General features: G+C 40.6%; 1 protein-coding gene across 4 annotated transcripts in view; it reads left to right on the top strand.

Annotated features, from left to right (window-relative positions):
- SPPL2A (signal peptide peptidase like 2A) overlaps positions 1 to 20,716 on the top strand; it is a 49,586-nt gene that overhangs the window by 4,227 nt on the left and 24,643 nt on the right. For all 4 annotated transcript variants that reach the window (XM_044980181.1, XM_044980178.1, XM_044980180.1 and 1 more), the window contains exons 2-6: positions 1,321 to 1,440; positions 4,995 to 5,180; positions 5,931 to 6,020; positions 13,238 to 13,371; positions 16,792 to 16,943. In XM_044980181.1, coding sequence (XP_044836116.1) covers positions 1,321 to 1,440; positions 4,995 to 5,180; positions 5,931 to 6,020; positions 13,238 to 13,371; positions 16,792 to 16,943 — 682 coding nt within the window. The remainder of the gene's footprint in view (positions 1 to 1,320; positions 1,441 to 4,994; positions 5,181 to 5,930; positions 6,021 to 13,237; positions 13,372 to 16,791; positions 16,944 to 20,716) is intronic.

Genomic DNA, 20,716 nt, shown 5'->3' with positions numbered 1-20,716 from the left:
GTGAGAAATAACAGACCTCAACCCTATTGTTCCTCTGCAAATTTGTGTACACAGTCAATCCCTTATCTCTCTCTAAAAGTGCAAAGTTTCAAAAGCTTGAATGTTTAACTAAATTCAAAAATTCATTTGCTGATTTTGTTAAAATATTATGTTTGCTGTTGAAGAAAAAAAATCCAGCATACATAACGTTGTTGTTTTAGTTAAATAAAACAATTTAAATGTCTGTCTAGTGATGATCTCCTAATACAAGCATGGCAAGAAAATCCTCAAAATATTGATTAACCCGTTGGACTGGAGATAGTTCATCTCCCAGTGACTTCATAAATATCTGCTTTAGTTACCTTTGGTAAATGAAATAACCAAACAATCATTTATTTTCTGATATAGCTGTAAAACTCATCTGAAAAGTTTTCAAAATAAATCAGTCACTTAAAAAATGTATACAGTGTACCTTCTAAAAATGAAACCTACATCTATCTCTGAGTTGTGAAGAATATGTATTGAAGTTATAATAACCAACAAGAATGCACTTTTATGTAGAAATCCATGATTATATCCAGTCTTCCTGACTGTATAAAATATAGCTACTTTGATTTACAGGTGCCCAAAATAATCTGCAACCAAGTATTCCCACAATTTAGAATTAAGTCTAAAATTTAAATCAGATGTGGGGGTGCTGTGTTTATCCTCCCTTCTCTCCCATCCCACAAAAAACCACCCCCAAGCCAACTAGCAAATCAAAACTTCCAGGCCAAGACTGAATCTTTAGAATTGCTATAACTCCAGGAAAAACATAAGGCTTAATCATCCATCTACTGCTCACAAAAGTAAATTTATATGAGCATTCCCAGTGAGGACTATGCACATGAGAGAAGGTATTTAAGATGGGGCCCATGACTTGTAATATAAATTTGTACACCACATCTTCTTCTATGCTGGCTATATCAGTCCTTTTTTCCAGTTTAAAGGGAATGTAAAATCTTATGTGTAGAATCTCTAAGAATGCTTGCCTGGAGGTTTCTGTCACTTTAGGTTGGTGTGTGTCTGTGTGTGTGTAAAATGAATATGTTGCATCTGAAATGTACTTGAGCATCACTGTTTCCTTGCTATTGTTAGCCAGGCAAACTCTGATCAGTTTTCCACTTTTCTACCTGCATTACAGAATCAAAACCAAGTTGTCAAGGTTAATCTTGTTACCTATTCCATTTCTTTTTTTTGGATATTGAAACTTTTAAGTTGTCCTATTCTTGTTTAGAACAATATTATTTGTCCACTGATAGTGTAAACTGTGTTGTCTAATGCAGAAACTTCATATTATAGGTAAATGCACAGGAGGGAATCCTGCATGCTTCTGGAAATGGGATACCCCCATTAACAAAGGATTACTGCATACGTTACAATCCTTCGTGGGTATCTCTTCCAAATACCCTGGATGACATTGTAAGTCATTATGTAGCTATACTGTCTAAGAATTATAAAACCAAGAACAGTTTTGGATCAAGTGGAATTTCTAGGAGAAAGTACTGAGTAAAATCAATGCTACGTTAAATGTATACACCAAATTAAAAAATATAGAGGACCAAAAAAGTGCCACCGTGGCTAAACAACTAAGAAGCGGTTAGAGGCAAAAAGGCATCCTTTAAAAATTGGAAGTTAAATCCTATTGAGGAAAATAGAAAGGAGCATAAACTCTGGCAAGTCAAGTTTAAAGGTATAATTAGGAAGGCCAAAAAGGGATTTGAAGAGCAACTAGCCAAAGACTTAAAAACTAACATCAAAAAATTTAAGTAAATCAGAAGCAGGAAGCTTGCTAAACAATCAGTGGAGCCACTGGACGATCAAATTGTTAAAGGAGCACTCCAGGAAGACAAAATCATTGCAGAGAAACTAAATATGCTTTGCATCAGTCTTCACTGCAGAGGATGTGAGGGAGATTCTCACACCTGAGCCATTCTTTTTAGGTGACAAATCTGAGGAACTGTGCCAGACTGAGATGTCATTAGAGGAGGTTTTGGAACAAATTGATACAATTAACAGTAATAAATCACCAGGACCAGATGATATTCACCCAGAGTTCTGAAGGAACTCAAATATGAAATTGCAGAACTACTAACTGTGGTATGTAACCTATCATGTTTCTGTCCCAGATGCCTGGAGGATAGCTAACGTGACCACCAATTTTTAAAAAGGTTCCAGAGGCAATCCCAGCAATTACAGGCTGGTAAGCCTAACTTCAGTACCAGGCAAACTGGTTGAAACTATAGTAAAGAACAGAATTATCAGACACATAGAGGAGCACAATTTGTTGGGCAAAAGTCAATGTGTCTTTTATAAAGGGAAATCATGCCTCACCCATCTATTAGAATTCTTTGAGGGAGTCAACAAACGTGAACAAGGATGATCCAGTGGATATAGTGTACTTAGACTTTCAGAAAACCTTTGACAGTGTCCCTCACCAAAGGCTCTTAAGCAAATTAAGCAGTTCTGGGATAAGAGGGAAGCTCTTCTCATGGATCAGTAACTAATTAAAAGATAGGAAACCAAGGATAGGAATAAATGATCAGTTTTCATAACGGAGAGCGGTAAATAGTGGTATCCCCCAGGGGTGTGTACTGGGACCAGTACTGTTCAACATATTCATAAATTATCTGAAAAGGGGGTAAACAATGAGATGGCAAAATTTGCAGATGATACAAAATTACTCAAGATAGTTAAGTCCAAAGTAGACTGCAAAGAGTTACAAAGGGATCTCAAAACTGGGTAACTGGGCAACAAAATGGCAGATGAAATTCAGTATTGATAAATGCAAAGTAATGCACATTGGAAAACAATCTGAACTAGACATACAAAATGATGGGGTCTAAATTAGCTGTTACCACTCAAGAAACAGACCTTGGAGTCATTGTGGATAGTTCTCTTAAAACATCTGCTCACTGTGCAGTGGCAGTCAAAAAAGCTAATAGAATATTAGAAACCATTAGGAAAGGGACAGATAAGACAGAAAATACCATAATGCTGCTATATAAATTCATGGTATACCCACATCTTGAATACTGCATGCAAATCTGGTTGCCTCATCTCAAGAAAGATATATTGGAATTGGAAAAGGAACAGAGAAGGGCAACTAAAATGATTAGGGGTATGTAACAGCTTCTGTATGAGGAGAGATTAAAAAGACTGGGACTTCAGCTTGGAGAAGAAAAAAGAACTAGATACGTTCCTGGAGGATAGATCCGTCAATAGCTATTAGCCAGGGTGGGCAGGGCTGCAATGCCATACTCAGAGTGTCCCTAACTTCTGTTCGCCAGGAGCTGGGTATGGGCAACAGGGGATGGATCACTTGGTGATTGCCTGTTCTGTTCATTCCCTCTGGGGCACCTGTCACTGGCAACTGTCGGAAGACAGGATACTGGGCTAGGTGGACCATTGGTGTGACCCAGTATGGCCGTTCTTATGTTCTATGTTCTCATTAGGATAACTTCTAAATGGGTACCACTGCTTATCTGCTGTCAAAAATAATCATAAAAAAGAATTTCTTAAATTTAGCGCTGTGAATATATATTTGAGTAAGCCCAACATTCACAGTACCCCAAATGATACTGTCATGCTGTTTAGACACCAAATTTTAATGTTTTTAAAAAACCTTTCAAAGCCTAATATTGAAATGCATTAATGAAAGTTGCTGATTGTTATTTCTCTCTAAGTTTCATGTTTAGATTTAAACACTCACCTACTCCCCAAGTTTTCGTAACTCTGATATTTTAGTATCTAGTCAGTTCTTGGCAAAAAAAAAAAAGTTAAAATGGTTATAAATTAAAGTGAAATTGACTTTTGTTGTTTTCCAGACTGAATGAATCTCAAAAAAATAAATGTCAAAATGGAGAAAAATGAATTAGATTTTAAAAATATTTCAGTTAAGTCTTCTTGGAGACACTTTGAGTGAAGTGATTTTGTATGGAATACACCTTATTTTAGAACTTGATATGTTTAAAACAAGAATTGCCCATATTGATCAGCATGTGCATTTGGGTAAAATACTAAAATATATACGTTAAAATATATTTAATTGCAAATGGGTTTTCAGGTGTCAGTATTTTAATGATTATTTGGAATTTATATCACGATGCCTTACTCTTGGTCAAAACTTATCCTTGAGCCAAGATTAGAAAAATCCCACATATACATGTTAAAGCTGTTTTTTTTTTTCCTTTCCTTTTGCTACCCTTGATGTGATTGGTAAATGCTATAGGTTTGGAAATAATCAAGAGAAATATTCTTTCCCTTGATTCATAAACAAGGCTGACTCTGTACAAAACCAGAGGAAGTGTAACAGCCATCTTTCTGTCAAGGGCCTACTGTGGCCAAACATAACTTGACTAGCCAAAGAAAACAGCTTGTTTTTTTAAATAGGACTTAATAAATGTTTTTTAAACTAAAATTAAATATATGGAAAAAATATTTAAACTACAATTACTTTGTTTTAGGGCTAGCCTACTGTCTTGGTGTGAGGGTTGTAAGAGAACCAGAGTTTGGATATGTATCTGAGTCACTGCTTCTTTGGCTGGTGAAACTCGTGTTATGACATAGTTGGATTCTCTAGAGAGTTGCTGTCTGCTGCTCAGCATAAACATATTCTGAAGACTAGTTTACAGAGTAGCATTGGCCTTGGAATAGGCTGTAAAACAGTTAAGACTGGTTCAGAAATCTCAAATATACTTAGTTTCTTATTTCTATGCTTTTAAATTGTTTTTGTGATCTTAGTATTGCAATGAATCCACATGAACATGTCCCAGAAAGTTTATTCCTCTCCCCTTGCTGATTTCCTATTTTGAATCCAACATGCTGAGTCAACTGTTTCATTATATTTCTTAGTAGGTCTATTTACTCCCTGTAAATAAATGTTTTTGTGTTATAAATAAATGGGAGAAACCATATTGGAAACTAATCTTTGATTTTTAGTTTTAACTTTTTTATACAACTTTTGATTTTTGTAGGTTTCCAGTAGTTTGGAGAACTTGACCTCCAAAGTGTTCTGCAGTAATTCTGAAGTTCCTTCTACTCTTGTAATAAAGGACAAGGCAGTTGTAGTGATGAGGGGAAACTGCTCATTTGTGGATAAAGCAAGAACTGCTCAAAGTCATGGTGCTAAAATACTGCTGATTGCCAGTAAAAGTGGTCTAGTAAGTTCTAACATTCTATGGCTTAATCTTTGTTAAAGTGACATTGTCTTAGTTGCATTTATTGTATTTTGACCTCTATGGTTGTCTGTTCTTTATACTCAAACTACTAAATGAAAAGGCTTATCTTTGTTGTTTTCTACTAATTTTAGCTGCATAATCTTTTAAGTGAAATTTTTACATTTTATTAAGCGTTAATATAATCCAGAACCTGTACACAATCATTGCTACAGAAAACAAAATCACTAAAAATATCAACTAATACTGTCAATTTTTCTCCTTAAGAACAGTTATTTTAGATCATGTTTTATCACTTTGCCAGACATGCATGTCCTATTTTTCTTGCTCTTTTAAAATATTGGATATCTTTTTATGTACATTATACAGTTTGCGCAAATACATTTATATACAGCAAAATACAATATTGATAGTATATCATCATTGATAATTTAGTTTAAAAAAACTGAGTTGTTCTAAAAGGGGGGTTATCAGAGTAAAACTATTGTTTTGATTATCTACATAAAAGCATAAGACATTTACCAGAACATCTCTGGGTCTATAATGTCAGCCTTTCAATGTCTGTAGCATAGTTTTCCTTAAAATATCTGAAAGAGTTTTTCTCTGTAGCTTTGAATCGTGTCTGCTGATTTTTGTTTGTGAACATAAATACTGGCATTCAGAGGATAATCTGCATATAGAGTTGTGTTCTGCAAATATGCTATCAAGTCCTCTTATATAGGTTTTATGTTTTAGTCTTCTCCTTCAGGTAACAAGACTGATGTACAAAATGTAACCATTCCAATTGCTCTTGTAAGATATAATGATATAATGGATATGCAGCAGGTAAGTGACTGATAAATTACTATAATCATTTATGATTTGTATAAATTTTTTCATAATTACATTTCTGATCTATCATCATATGATAATCTGCCCCAATATTTTTATCAGGTAGTGGCCAGCTAGGCATGAATATTATATTTTTTTCCTTGATTCACATGTTTAGACAATATCTGTCTTCTATCTTTTTCAGAGAAAGGGGATTGAGTTTTCAGTCATGAAAGCATTAACTCGCTCTTTGACTCTTCCAGGCTAATCTGTAAGAGTGTTCCTTCAGTTTATAGAGCAGACTTTATTTCAGTTGTCCAGTTGTTCATGCACTGTGATCTGTTTTTACACTTTATTGAAATGTACAGATTAGAAAAAGACTGACACTGAATTAGAAGAGACTATAGAACTCAAAATGTCATGACCAATAGCTAGCAACTCTTCCTTTTGATATGTGGGATGCTGTATAGGACAAAACAACCATTACATGTGAATTACTTTTATTATAGTGTGACAATGCAATATATAATGCTAATGTTCCAATAACAGATAGCAATTGACTTTTCTTTCATGTTATATACAACTTTGATTATCTGAAGCTCAGTTATTCAAAACAAAGTAATTTTCCTGAGTTCTATTAACTGCATCAAAAGTTACTTCAGATTTCCAAATGTATTCAATGCCCCTGTGATGTTCAGATAATTGAGATTATATTTTTCTGAAATTTGTGATATTTCTTGAATAGAAAGTAAAATAATCACTATGTTGCTAGCACACTCCATTCACTGTTGAATCCTCCCGTCCTCATCTCTACTGGCAACTCCACTGTACAGTAACTCCTCATTTAAAGTCATCCCGGTTAATGTTGTTTCGTTGTTACGTTGCTGATCAATTAGAGAACATGCTCGTTTAATGTTGCGCAATGCTCCCTTACAATGTCTGGCAGCTGCCTGCTTTGTCCACTGCTTGCAGGAAGAGCAGCCCGTTGGAGCTAGCTGCTGGGGGCTTGGAACCAGGGTGGACTGGCAGCTCCCCGTTCCCCTAAGTTCCCTGTGCGGCAACCACTCAGCAGGCTATCAATTGCCGGCAGTTCAGCTGTCCTTCCCCCCAAATGCCATGTGCTGTTCCTGCCCTCTGCCTTGGAGCTGCTCCCTGGAGCCTCCTGCTTGCTGTGCGGGCGGGAGGCGGGAAGAGGAAGAGGGGCTAATGTCAGGGTGTCCCCTCTCCCCCTGCTCCTGCACCCCGCTTACCCCAGTTCCAAAGAGCAGGGGGGACACACGACGGGGCTTGCTGGCAGGAGCTGCTGTCTCAACTTGCTGATCTATTTAAAAAGGCAGTGTACTTAGAATTGGGTCAGTGTACTTAAAGGGGAAATGCGCATTTCTCTCTCTGACACACTGTGTGTGTTGCTGTCTCCCCTCCCTCCATTCATGCTGCCTTGTAGAGTGTGAGGCTGCATTAAAAACAATGTGTTAAGCCTTGAGGGCTCAGATGATTGCTAGTTCAGCATTTAGCAGTAAGGCAGAATATCCCACCCTTTGACTTCAGCACCTCAGCCAAGATTCACAATCGTCATCGCTGTGTACCAGTATTAAACTGTTTGTTTAAAACGTGTGTGTCCTTCTATTTACATTAATTCTTATGGGGAAATTGGATTCGCTTAACATTATTTTGCTTCAAGTTGCATTTTTCAGGAACATAACTACAACGTTAAGTGAGGAGTTACTGTATTCCCTGTATCCTGTACTGTATTCCCGTGTCATGTTCAATTCCTCTCTTGTTCTTCTCCCACATCCAGGCTATTCACAAATCTGTTAGCTCTTCCTCTGCATCATCTCTGATATCTGTCTTTCCTTCTGTGTTCCCACTGCAGAATTTCTTTTCCATGTCATGGTTATGTTTTACCTTGACTACTGCAATTTCTTCCTTTTGTGTCTGCTTGTTTTTGTACAGTGCACATTACTTTGACAGCACTAAATATATTATAGTGGACTAACAGGTACATGGTTCAGGTGCACAACTTCTCAAGTTGTTTAAGGGCTCAAGAAGTAGTATCATCCCTCCTTGGAGTGCCTATTGTACTCCCACAGCATGAATTATAAGGTTGCTTCCAGGTCTATGTTTCCAGTGACAAGTGGGAAATGCTGTTATCCCACTATATCAATTCATTATAAGTATATAGCGTTACAGTTTCAGGGTAACAGCACCTCGAACCCATGCTGTGGTCTGCTCTTTGGCTGCCCCCTTAGGTCTCAGGCTTCTGTCACATCTCTCTTGGCAGGGACCTGTGCCCTGTCCCCTCAGATCTGGAATTTAGGCTGCAGTCCCCCTGCAATTCACTGTGATTATCCCAGCAGGTCTGACCTAGCTCAGCACCTGCAGTTCACTCTCTTTTTCTAGGAGCAGTGACAGTGGCCAAACAGTTTTTGCAGAGCACAGTACACTTAAAGGACAAAACCGTTACACAGAAAACCTATAACAAAACAATAAACAGTCTAAACACATATTGAGTTTACCAGATGTTACCCAACTTCCATGTGGGGATGTAGTAGGTCAAAGTCCTTCAAACCCTTTGAGTAGAGTTTGCCCCCTTGGTTAAAAGTTTGTCCATTTGTTGGATCAAAATCAGGGCTGCTTAGTCAGTTCAGACTGATGCTTTACATCAGTGTTTTCCAAACTTGGGATGCCGCTTGTTTAGGGAAAGCCACTTGTTTAGAGAACGTCCCTCAGCCTGTGCCGCTTCCCGCAGCTCCCATTGGCCTGGAGCAGCGAACCGCGACCAGTGGGAGCCGCGATCGGCCAGACCTGCGGACGCGGCAGGTAAACAACCTGGCCCCGCCCGCTAGGGGCTTTCCCTACACAAGTGGCGTCCCAAGTTTGGAAAACACTACTTTACATGGTTTTGGGGCCTTTGTTTCCCAGGCCTCCTGAAACAGGTAAAACTAGTCAGTGCCCCTTTCCTTAGGTGGTGAAGCTTCAGCAGCTGGGTATCTGCATAACAGCATTGGGATTTTGCATTAATCACCCCCTAGTAATTCCAGATTCCACAATGTGACACTTCCTGGGTTACCCCAGGTTGTGAGGCACCTTGCTACCTCCTGCCCTTAGTGTGAGGAATCCGTGTACGTGTTTGCCAGGGATCAGCTGCTTGACCCTCACAGCCACAGCAACACAAGCGTTTTCAACCCATGTGGGCTCTGCTATCTGTCATGCACATCAACGTGCTATAGGTACACTCCAACCCCTGAGTCCTTCAAGCATCTCCCTATGGTGTTCAGCCCCGTATCCTGGACACTCACAGAATTACCAGGCCTGCTGTTCCCAAGGGAACAGTACTCTACGGCTTACTAGTTGCACCTTAGAACAAAGCTCTGCTCAATATACAGCACTTAGACTTATTTATAAATAAAGAAAATTACAAGTTTTTTAACAAAGAACAGAGATTCATATGGTAGCAAACACAAGAATATTTGGAATATTTCTATGGAAAGGGTTCCATATAAGCGAAAATCATAACATGCATTCTAAAGCCTAAACTCAACTAACAAGATGCCTTATTGTCTAATAAGATATTGCTTAACCTAAAGTCCTTCTCACAGTGTGACCAGGATGGCCGAGACACTTCTTTCATGAGGCCAAGCACACTGGCAGCCTGCCTCCCCCTGGTGAAGGATCATTGGGGCTTGATCTGCTCCCCAGATGTAGTTCCAAAAAATCATTGTCTTTAATCCTAAATGGGGTAACCCCTGCTGTTTTTGTTTTTTACTGCAGTGGCTGCAATCTGTTGACTAGCATTTTGCTCATTTTGCTCAGTCTATAAATGGACGTCCATTGTGAACCATACAATACTCAGTTTGCACATGACCAGCCAGAGAAAGAGAAGCTTTCCTCTCTTTCCAGCTGCCTGATGGCAGTTTGTGGATCACCTTTTGGTGACCTGCATTAACTCACAGACTTAGAGCATAATTGTTAGTATATATACATAACTCCTCACGTATTTGCTGAACATACATCTCACAATGATTATGATGACCAATGTTACACAGGCTTTTGCTGGAGACCTTACATGATGTTATATGGTGAACTAGTATGTAGATCTCAGACGCTGTAACCTTTATGCTCTCCTGTGTCCTCAGCCAATTGGCCCAAAGCGGTCTCTGAGTCTCATATGGGAAACTCAACCAGGAACACATCACACTTATTGATACAAAAGTCTTTAACATATTCATAGACCTATGTCATTTGGAACATCTCAGTATAATAGTTTTTGAAATTTTAATGCTTCCACATCTGGCTCTCAAAAATGTAGATAATATTTTTAAAGTTGAAAAAATAGCCTCAAAGTTATGCCTATGCTGTGGGAAATGGGACAGATATGACCATAGAGAAAGGGTTGCTAGGGTGCCCACCCAGCATCTTAGCGGGACACACAGGCATATTTCCTGGTATGTCTGCCATTACCTCTTACAATTTCATGTTTCACCTACTTATATAAAAACATTCTCACAACAAGCAAGCATGCATGATTCACAGATCTGTATGGCACCATTTGACAACCATCCCATGTATTTTCTCTCTTTAGCACCTATGGGATGGATCTGCAGGGGGAGCTTTCATGCACTCCTGCTTGCCCTGGTCACCCCAAAACCTTTGGGTGAGAACTTGAGACTTGGTCCTTGCACTTCCAGCTCCCATGAAGCTTTCAGGGAGTGAAGATGCTAACCCTTTGTTCCTCAAAGCGTCAGCTGCTCCCATGGTGGGTTGGGGATTTCCCACCCACACCTTCTTGGCATAGCCTAGGAAGCAATTCTTTGGAGAGAAGGGGGAACTAGGTTAGATCTGGCTCCCTGTGAAGTGGCTCTTAACCACATGCTGCTTTTAACAGCTGAGGGATCCCAAGTCATGGGCAAGGGTATCTTCAATCCTCCCCATAGCCAAATTCATTTATCTGCCTCACAACCTAAGGAATCAGGCCAGGGGACTCCTGTAGTATAACCTCATTCTCTGGGGGTGGAGGAGGAAGGGTATTGATCTTGATCCCTCACTCCACTGGGTTGGCCTTTTGTTCCTACACTGAGATGAGGTGCGCAGTGTTTTTCTCCTCCACCTTGCTCAGAGCACTTACATTTTCACAGATCATTGGGCAGTCACAGACTCCGGAAAGAAAATTCCCCTTCCGAGGTCCTGGCTGTAGTAACCTCTGCAATATCCCAGGCAGCTGTTTTACACTTTACTTGAGTGGGTGACATAGTTTTGGCAGTGCTCTTTAGCTGCCTCAGTGTCCCCACTTTCAGCTGAAGACTTAGCCACCACTCTTCTGACTCAGGGTCCCTGGTATGGATGGGCAGAGAATGATCCCCCTCGCCTGCGCTCCAGGTCTCAGAGAATTTACCTTGGCTGTCTCTTTTCCCCACCTCCTAGTATCAGGTATTTGTTTGGCTGTGCTAGGAAGGTGACTTGAGCTTAACAGGGCTTCCTGTATGTTACAGTTAATTGACACCCCCACCTTCTCTCAGTCCCTCCACTTGCATAGTCACTGACACCCTTATCTGCATGATTACAGATAGCTGTCAGCACCGGATACAGGCCTGTAGCTTTTACAAGGAGAGGGGGAGTGGGCTTTGTTTGAAAATTAGTGTCATTTCCAAGAAGCAGACCAAAAATAGTATCCTTTCATACACCTACAGCCAGCACTCCTGACCCTTCCTGGGGCTGCACAGAAATCTGTGCTGCAGTTAGAGTGGAGGCTTTTATACCAGGAACTTTAAACCAGATTTCACAGCCTTTCAGCATTTCAGGGGCTTTCACTACTGGGGTTTTAATTATGGTCCCGGTGGTCTCAGAATGTCTTTCCATTAATTTTCACCTTCCTTTCCCACTGGGAACTGTATGGATCTGCACCAAGGAAGGTCAGCAGGTCATGGGTGCAGTGATTTGAGGTGTATCCACGTCAGCATGCACATCATATGGAACAAGTGAACCGTTCCACTGAACTCGCTCCCTCTGGAGATTGTTACCCAGTTAATTGTAAGGTTGGAGTGCAGGATGGCTTTGCAGGACTGCACTGGGTCTCAGTAGTTGGATTAGGAAATCCCTTGCAGTTTGTCACAGATGACGTTGCTTTTCTGCATCTGCCCCAGGATTTCCTCTGAGGTGGCCTCTCTGCCTTGGAACAGATCCTCCCCTTTGAGTATGGGTCTCTGCTTGGGCCCAGTCCAGGTTCTGTGATCCAGTTCCATCCCTATTACTATCACTATCATTTCTATCACTCCCAGGCTGACTATTGGCTAATGGTCTGCCATTTTCCCTGCTAAACAATTTTTGAGGGCTTTTGTCTACTAACCATGATTTTAGGCCAGGCGAGGTCAGTTTAAACTTTCACAATTAGGCTTTTTTACGTAGTTTATAATCTTTATAGACCTCTCTGTCTATATGGGTGAAAGCATCTAAGGAGGTGGTGGGCAACCTGCGGCCCATCAGGATAATCCGCTTACCCACTTTCTGGATTCTTCTAGGGATACTCCCGTAGGTCTTAAGCCTCCAGACATTACTTCTCTCGGGACAGGGCCATCATCTGTCTCCCATCCGAACAGAGATGTAGGCTCTTGTCTTCCTGAAATTCACTGTGATTATCCCAGAAGGTCTGATGTAGCTCAGCACCTGCAGTTGACTCTCTCTAGGAACAATGACAGAGTTACCAGGTATCAGACAGGTTTCACAGAGAACGGTACACTTATTTTAGGACAGAAACGTTACACAGAAAATATGTAGGGTGTGGAGCTTCAGCAGCTGGGTATCTGTATAACAGCACTGCATTAACCACCTCTCTAGTGATTCCATATTTCACAGGAAACCCAACCATAGAGCCAGGAACACACACATACACGTAACTTACTGATACAAAGGTCTATAAATATTCTATGGACCCCATATTTAGTGTGTCTTAATAAAAAGTCTTTGGTGTTTTCGTGCTTCTGAGGTCTAACTCACAAAAATGCAGATAACATTTATAAAGTTGCTACAATTGTCCCCAAGTTATATCTGTGTTTGTCATATCTGTCACGTATAGTACATCTTTGTACATGGTAGGTAAAATTGACACAGTCTGACCCAGTTTACAGCAGAAGGTGAAGATAACATCTGATTTAAAAAACAGGATAAGCACTGCATATTCTGCCTGTCATAAAGAGCCTGTGCTGTTATATATAACTGATACATTTATCGTTTTTCAGGCCCTTGGAGCAAGGATTAATGTGTCACTCTATTCACCATCTTTGCCAGAGTTTGACTACAGTATGGTTGTCATCTTTCTAATTGCTGTGCTCACTGTGGCGCTGGGAGGCTACTGGAGTGGAGTATCAGAGCTGTAAGTTCCATTAAACCATATAATCTATTAAGCAATGTAAAATGCAGATCTAAATATCTGGTGGTAGTGGTAATGGATATGAGAGGGCATCTTTAAAAACAAGATTGGATGTTTTCCTAAAAGGATATGCTCTAGTTCAAATAGGAATTAGTTTGGGGAAGTTCTGTGGCCTGTGTTATGCAGGAGGTGAGAGTAGATGATCACGGTGCTCCCTTCTGGTTTTATAATCTCTATGAATGTGTGTTTACTTCATGCTGAAAATAAACATATAGTGCCCATCTATAAAAAGGGAAATAAAAACAACCCAGGAAACTACAGACCAGTTAGTTTAACTTCTGTGCCAGGGAAGATAATGGAGCAAGTAATTAAGGAATTCATCTGCAAACACTTAGAAGGTGGTAAGGTGATAGGGAATAGCCAGCTGTTGTCTGTAGCTACCGGTGTGGTGCTCTGCTCTTGCTCGATGATGATACAGTCGGCTGCGTGCATGTTCCCTCTGTGTGCTCCCTGGCTCTGCGCAGATAGCTGACACAGCAAACCCCGAGAGAACCCCCAAAGACCACAGACTCTAGTAAGGTACAAAGGAACCTGAGCCAGGTTTATTGTCAAATGAAGCACAGTAATAGTTTCCCGTACATTCTACAAGACATACTACGAATTTGTGCCCCCTGGCAATGGACCGACTCAGTCAGTGGTGGGACTTTCCATTGCCCCCTAGGCTAGACAAAGATGTGCACTCCGGGACCTACTTTTATAGTTAGAGGACAGATTACTCATCCCTACTGACGTATTGAAGTACAGCCCCTTGGCTCATTAGGGTGCTGTCTCCTCCTTTGATCATGTTGTTTCAAACAGATCTATCCATCATGCTGTCCTTTTGACCCTGTCTTTAAGATGCACCTGCCTGTTCCTCGTTATCTCTGTGAAGTGTTCTGATGTTATCTTGGCACAAGTTCCTCTTATTAGCACTTATGTGTGGATGCACCTGCTTCTAGCAACCCTCTTCTCGCCAACTTCTGTGAGTGGGGCCTGCCACTGGCTCACAGCCCAGCTTTTGCTTAGCAATGCCTGGAAGTACTTTGGTTCAGGCTTCAGGCCTCAGACTGGGCCTCTGACACAAGGGTTTGTTTCAGGGCCTCATCTTATTACACCAGCATGGATTTGTAAAGAACAAATCATGTCAAACCAATCTGATAGCTTTCTTTGATAGGATAACGAGTCTTGTGGGTAAGGAAGAAGCAGTGGATGTGGTATACCTAGACTTTAGTAAGGCATTTGATACGGTCTCACATGATATTCTTATCAATAAACTAGGCAAATACAACTTAGATGGGGCTACTATAAGGTGGGTTCATAACTGGCTGGATTATCGTACTCAGAGAGTAGTTCTTAATGGTTCCCAATCCTGCTGGAAAGGTATAACAAGTGGGGTTCCGCTGGGGTCTGTTTTGGGACTGGCTCTGTTCAATATCTTCATCAACGACTTAGATATTGGCATAGAAAGTACGCTTATTAAGTTTGCAGATGATACCAAACTGGGAGAGATTGCAACTGCTTTGGAGGATAGGGTCATAATTCAAAATGATCTGGACAAATTGGAGAAACGCTCTGAGGTAAACAGGATGAAGTTTAATAAAGACAAATGCAAAGTGCTCCACTTAGGAAGGAACAATCAGTTTCACACATACAGAATGGGAAGAGACTGTCTAGGAAGGAGTACGGCAGAAAGGGATCTAGGGGTTATAGTGGACCACAAGCTAAATATGAGTCAACAGTGTGATGCTGTTGCAAAAAAAGCAAACGTGATTCTGGGATGCATTAACAGGTGTGTTGTGACAAGACACGAGAAGTCATTCTCTGCTTCCCGCCACAGGTGAGTGTGGGACCTTTCCCCAACTACCCCACAGCAACACAGCTGGGGCCGGGGCAAGGAAAGTGGAGCCGGCTGGGACCGCATCGCTCCGCTTCCCACCCCAGGTGGCGGGGCGTCCTGTCCTTGTAAGATTTGTAAGCCACTAACTTAAAACCAATCCTCACAGGAAGTATGTAATACATCTAGGAAATTCTTTTTCCTGTTGATTTTGTAAGATAACTATTGCCTTTTCAGCATGTCACCATTTGTAAATACATTGGCCTTGCGATTGTGGGAGTGTGATGTCTGACAGGGAAAGTTTCACAAGCATCCCATACCGTGAGAGATGTAGTTTGCCTGTATGGTTAAAGGGTTTTAGTTGTTTTGTTTGGTGCAACACTTCAGCAGTTTGTGTGATTATTTCTTGTGGTAAGGTGTAAATATGGAGCACATTTGTATTCTAACCTTGAAGAAATGTTACTTTTAATGACACTGCTTTATTTCTCTTTCTCTCCCTGTTTAATTATGGACTGTAGAGGCAGAAAAACTGGTGGTTGGCTGACTGGATTTTGCTGACACTAATGTTGTTGCAGACACTTAATGAGATGGAACAAGTTCCAAAACACTTACCGGATCTTGTGCCTGTCAGTGACAGATATATTTTCAGTGGTTTTGAGTTCTTAGGCTAAATTCACTGCTGGTTTAATCAGGAAAACTCCACTAAAATCACTAGAAAATTGGATTGACCCAGCTGTGTTGCTCGGGGGTGTGGATTTTTAAGCCAGTCCGAGTCCCTGTGTAGACAGTGGTATATTGACTGATGAACCCTTCCTGTTGGCAAAGGTAGCGTCTACACTGAGCGCTACAGCGGCACAGCTGCAGCTGGGCTGTTGTAGTATTTCAAGGGTAAACTAGCTGTTACTCTGGTTTTATTCTAATGCAGATGGTAGCAGATTTTGGACCAGTGGCTCCTAAAAAAGAAGGCGTGAGATGTTCCTTCCATTTAAGACTGTTCTTTTAGAGCTAACTTGGACTTTTTTGTTGGAATGTTTTCTTTAAAGTTTGACCCTCCCTCTTCTCAAAAACAGATTAATAGAAGGAATTAAATATTTCATCATGACCTATTGTGGAACAACAGCATGGACCTATAGAAAAGGAAAGTCTTGGGGGAGAATTTCAAAGGATATGATGGGAATTTGGCATACCATTTTCTTCCAACTTCATATTTTTCTGCAGTAATAGTATTATGAAAGATCAGAATAAATACTCAAGTTTTTTTCCTTTAGGCTATCAAATCTTAATGTTCTGCCTGATCTGCCCTTACAGCTATGTGGGTTATTTTACAAAACAAAACCAGCTTCAGCAAGTTAGTTCAGTGTATGCCTAGCTTTTGAAGTCAGTGGCTCTATGCACATGCTTAAAGTTAGGCATGTGGTTAATTACCTTGCTAAATTGAGCCACCAGTGACTACTTAAATCTTAATACAACAAAAATTGGGCGCAAGGTAAGCACTTCGTTTTTAAGTCCATGTTCAGTGTCTATTACTGAAATATTTTTTGTCTATACAGTGAGGATTTAAAGGCAGTGACAAGCCCTGAAGACAGAGAAACAAGAAGAAAGAAAGAGGAAAACGTTACTTTCACCCCTCTAACGGTTATCATATTTGTGGTAATCTGTTGTGCCATGCTACTCTTACTTTATTTCTTCTACAAATGGCTAGGTAAGAATTAATATATAATCTCATTTGATTTCATATTTAAATATATTTTCTCCTTTAAATGCCATTGTTAACATTTTTATGGAATTTAGTTTTATTTGAGTCAGAGTTCAGCTAACTTTTTTTTCTTTTTAAATAACTGCCCCCTCAATTTATTGATGGAGCAGAGTAAGGTGAGTTATTTTTTTTTAAAGGGGGGGGATGGAGAGGGGGCAACCTCTCTCTCTCTCTCTCTCTCTCTGTCTCCCCCCACCTGCCAATTTGTTTCTCCATTGAGGTTGCCAAGGCAATAGTTATTCTGGATAAAGTATATATGAGAGACAATCCCTTGCCTTGATGGTAAAAAAAAAAAAAAAAAAGAAAAGAAAAAAAAAAAAGTAGCAGAGTATACGATATCCCTTGTTCATCCTTGTAGAGGGAATATGGTAGCTTAGAGTAACTGCTTACCTACATTAATGAGTTGTATCTAAACTCACTTTGGATTTGTAGTTTCATCAGACTCCTTGTGGTAGGGCCTAATAGCCTAAGTAAACCTGGTGTAATTAGACAGAGTTGGACATGCTACTGATGACATAATTATCTTCCAGATGATGCAGTCCCAAGGAAACTTTTGCGTAATCATGTACTATTTTTTCCCCTGCCTCATTCGGTGGGTTGTGTAATGAATGAAGCTGGTGTCTGCAGGATCCCTGCCTCATTTGTTACAGAAATTGGAAGGGGTGTGGTGATTAAGGTAGGGGATAGTAGGAAGAGAAAGGATGGTCTAGTGATGAAGGCAGTTGAATGCTGCCCTGGAGAACTTGATTTTATTCTTGCCTCTGCCACAGAGTTGTGTGTGAAGTTGAGTGTAACTGAGTGGTCTATCCCTTTTACAGCCAGGAACCTGAGGCCAGCCAGCTCTGTTCTTAGGGAGAGCCCCTTAAACCGCATCAGGACCTGGTAGAAAGACTTTATCAGACCCAGCTGGGAAGGGATTAGGTGATTACCCGATGAGCACCTGATTGCTATAAAGGCTGGAGGAGCTACAGGAAGGAGATTGGCTCCTATGTCAGGCCCTAGAGCAGGGGGACTACCCAGGCCTGTAGGAAGAGTTGCCAGGAGCAGAGATGATCTGGCAAAAACTCTCTTTGTCAGGGGAAAATTAGCTGATGGATTTATGTTGAATTGGTTTATTTTGTGGTTTTCTGGAGATCATCAGTGCACCCAATAAATGGTGTCCTGAAGAAAGGGCCTGAACAGACTCTGGGTATGGCGTTAATCCTTCCTGGGCTGGGGAAATGTGTCTTCCCCAAAAATTCTATAGGTGGCCACTGTGTGTTCCTCATTTTCTGGGTTGCCAACTTGAGACTCCTGGGATCTGATTTGCAGAAGTACTGAGTATTCACAACTGCAACAGAAGTCCATGGGAGTTCTTTTCTGAATACACTAAGTACTGTAAATGCAAAGGACTTGGAAAAATTAGATCCTAGGAGTGATGGGATCTCTGGAGTTCAGCCTGGGACTGTGGGACTGCTGTGCTCCCTTAACTCTCCAGCATGGGGACAATGCTTTGCTAGTAACGAGCAGCAAACGCCTCCAGGTGCTATTATCACTCAGCACAACCACATGTGGATCCCAAACCCAGCTAGATTGCATGAATGCTCTCAGAGCCACTCATGAATCACACAGAGAAAGGCACCCGCCAAATCCTTCCAGCTTGGTACCTCAGGAATGTACCATCTTGCACTGCTCAAGACTAGCAGTGTAAATTTATTTATTGGTTCATCACTTCATCGATTGAAAGTGGATATACACCAGCCTTTGTAAACCTGAGCAAACACCCTTACCAAACACTTCAGGCAAACTCACTGGTAAAGATAAACAGTTAAATTTATTGACAACAAAAGATAGATTAAGTGATAGGGAAAAATTCAGAGTTTGATACCAAAAAAAAATATATATATAAGCAGGCAGTCTAAACTCTCAACCCTATTAGACTGGGTAACATCTAGATTAATCAGTTTTTCTCACCTCACTGGATATTGCAGTTCACAGTACACAGATCTCACTCTTGAAACCTGGGCCAGTCCCCTCTGTTGGAGTCTTCAGTTTCTGAGTGTCCTTGTTGCTTGCAGAGTAGGTGGGGGAAGGAGAAAGGCCAAGAAGTTGGCCCTTGTGTTCTGTTGTATATCCTTAGTCCATGTGCTTGGAGAACACAAGTCCAGGTATGTCTGGTGGGCATTACTGAGTCTCCAAGCAAAGCTGAGCAATTCCCCTGGTGTGGCCTTATGCAGGTGAGTCACTGAATTGTAACTCCCTTGCTGGACAATGGCTGTTGATGGTTGTGCCTCAGTTCCCTATGTGCAAAATGGGGATGGTACCACCTTACCTCACAGAGAGACCCATGAAGGAACTAATAAGTCTGTATACGGTGTAGGGTTTGGGTGGTGTGCAGTAAATAATACATGGGATCATATATTAAATGGCAAGGATAAAAATAAATATTGAATAGCTATCCATTCAGAGAGCACTGTCCATCCTGTGTGCTGAATGAGGCGGGGTCCTGTAGGAAAAAAAAGGTATAACTGTGTTATTGAAGATTGCATCATAATGCATATCTACAAGGAGGCTGAATTAAGGTTGCTCATGCAACCATAATAATTCTGGCACTTCCTAACTTTTGAATGCATGTCTTTGCTACCTTAGTGTTTTTGTTATATAAAAATACCTAATATAGGTTGCTTCTGGGTCTGTCTTTATTCTAGGCTGTTTGCTAAATTCCTTCCACATATCTGAATTTAGATGGCATTCTTGAGGGTTTTATTTGACATCCTTCCAATAGTTGGAGTGAACTCCTTCAGCAGGTTCATGTTGTGGCCTAAATGGTTTAAAAACCAGGCAATTCAAATCAGATGCTAATGCTCTAACTATCTGATGGGCAAGGAGGGAAAAACAAACAAATAAGATAGTGTACTGAGGGAGTGTCCACCTTAACTTTATATTTCTTGAATTTTAATAGTTTCTATTACAACCATGGAACCTATTGGCAAGCAGTTATTCACCCGGGTAACTTCGCCCATTTGTAAAGTTGCACAGGTGCATTGATTCTTGTAGGTTAAGGCCCAGACATGTATGGTACTATAAGAGGAAATTATTTTGAGGTACATAGTAGAACACACATTTAGGCTTGAATAAATAATATTCATGCAACACTGTCTAAAAATATATTAAATTTTAATTAAATGATTAATGTGTATTTTGGGATAAATAATCTTTTGAGGAAAATCATATGCATATTAAGCCTGGTTATATGTAACTGACTCATGAGGAACCTAAATCCTTATTCTACACACTGATGTTTTTGTGATGCTCTGCTCAGGACACCCAGAAGTGGAAGCCACTGTGTTAACCCTCTGCCAGTGAGAGTTGTGCTAAACTCTCGTCAGCTCCCCGACACTCCAGGCTGTCTGCCTTGCCAGCAGATTCCTTGAGATTCTGCCAGGCTAAACATTGCCTTGCAGCTAACAGTCAGTGAACCCCAAGTTGCCTAGAGACATCTCCCTCTCAGAAATTATTAAATTTGCTGCCTCCAAAGAGACAGGGCACAAATCTGCCTGTTAGCTTACCTGAAAATTCACACTTTCTTCAGTACAACAGCACTGAGGTTTATAGTTTATGTAAAACTAAGAATAAGTTGAGTCATAAAGAACAGAGATTTAAGCGATAATAAGCAAGAGAAAAAGAGACAGGTCTGGTTACAAACAAAACAAAAACCATGCTTTCTAGTGACTAAAATT

The sequence above is a fragment of the Mauremys mutica genome, chromosome 11 (assembly GCF_020497125.1).
Source record: "Mauremys mutica isolate MM-2020 ecotype Southern chromosome 11, ASM2049712v1, whole genome shotgun sequence".
Classification (NCBI taxonomy): Eukaryota; Metazoa; Chordata; order Testudines; family Geoemydidae; genus Mauremys; species Mauremys mutica.
The sequence above is the reverse complement of the archived record's forward strand: the minus strand, read 5'-3'. Positions and strand labels throughout refer to the sequence as shown.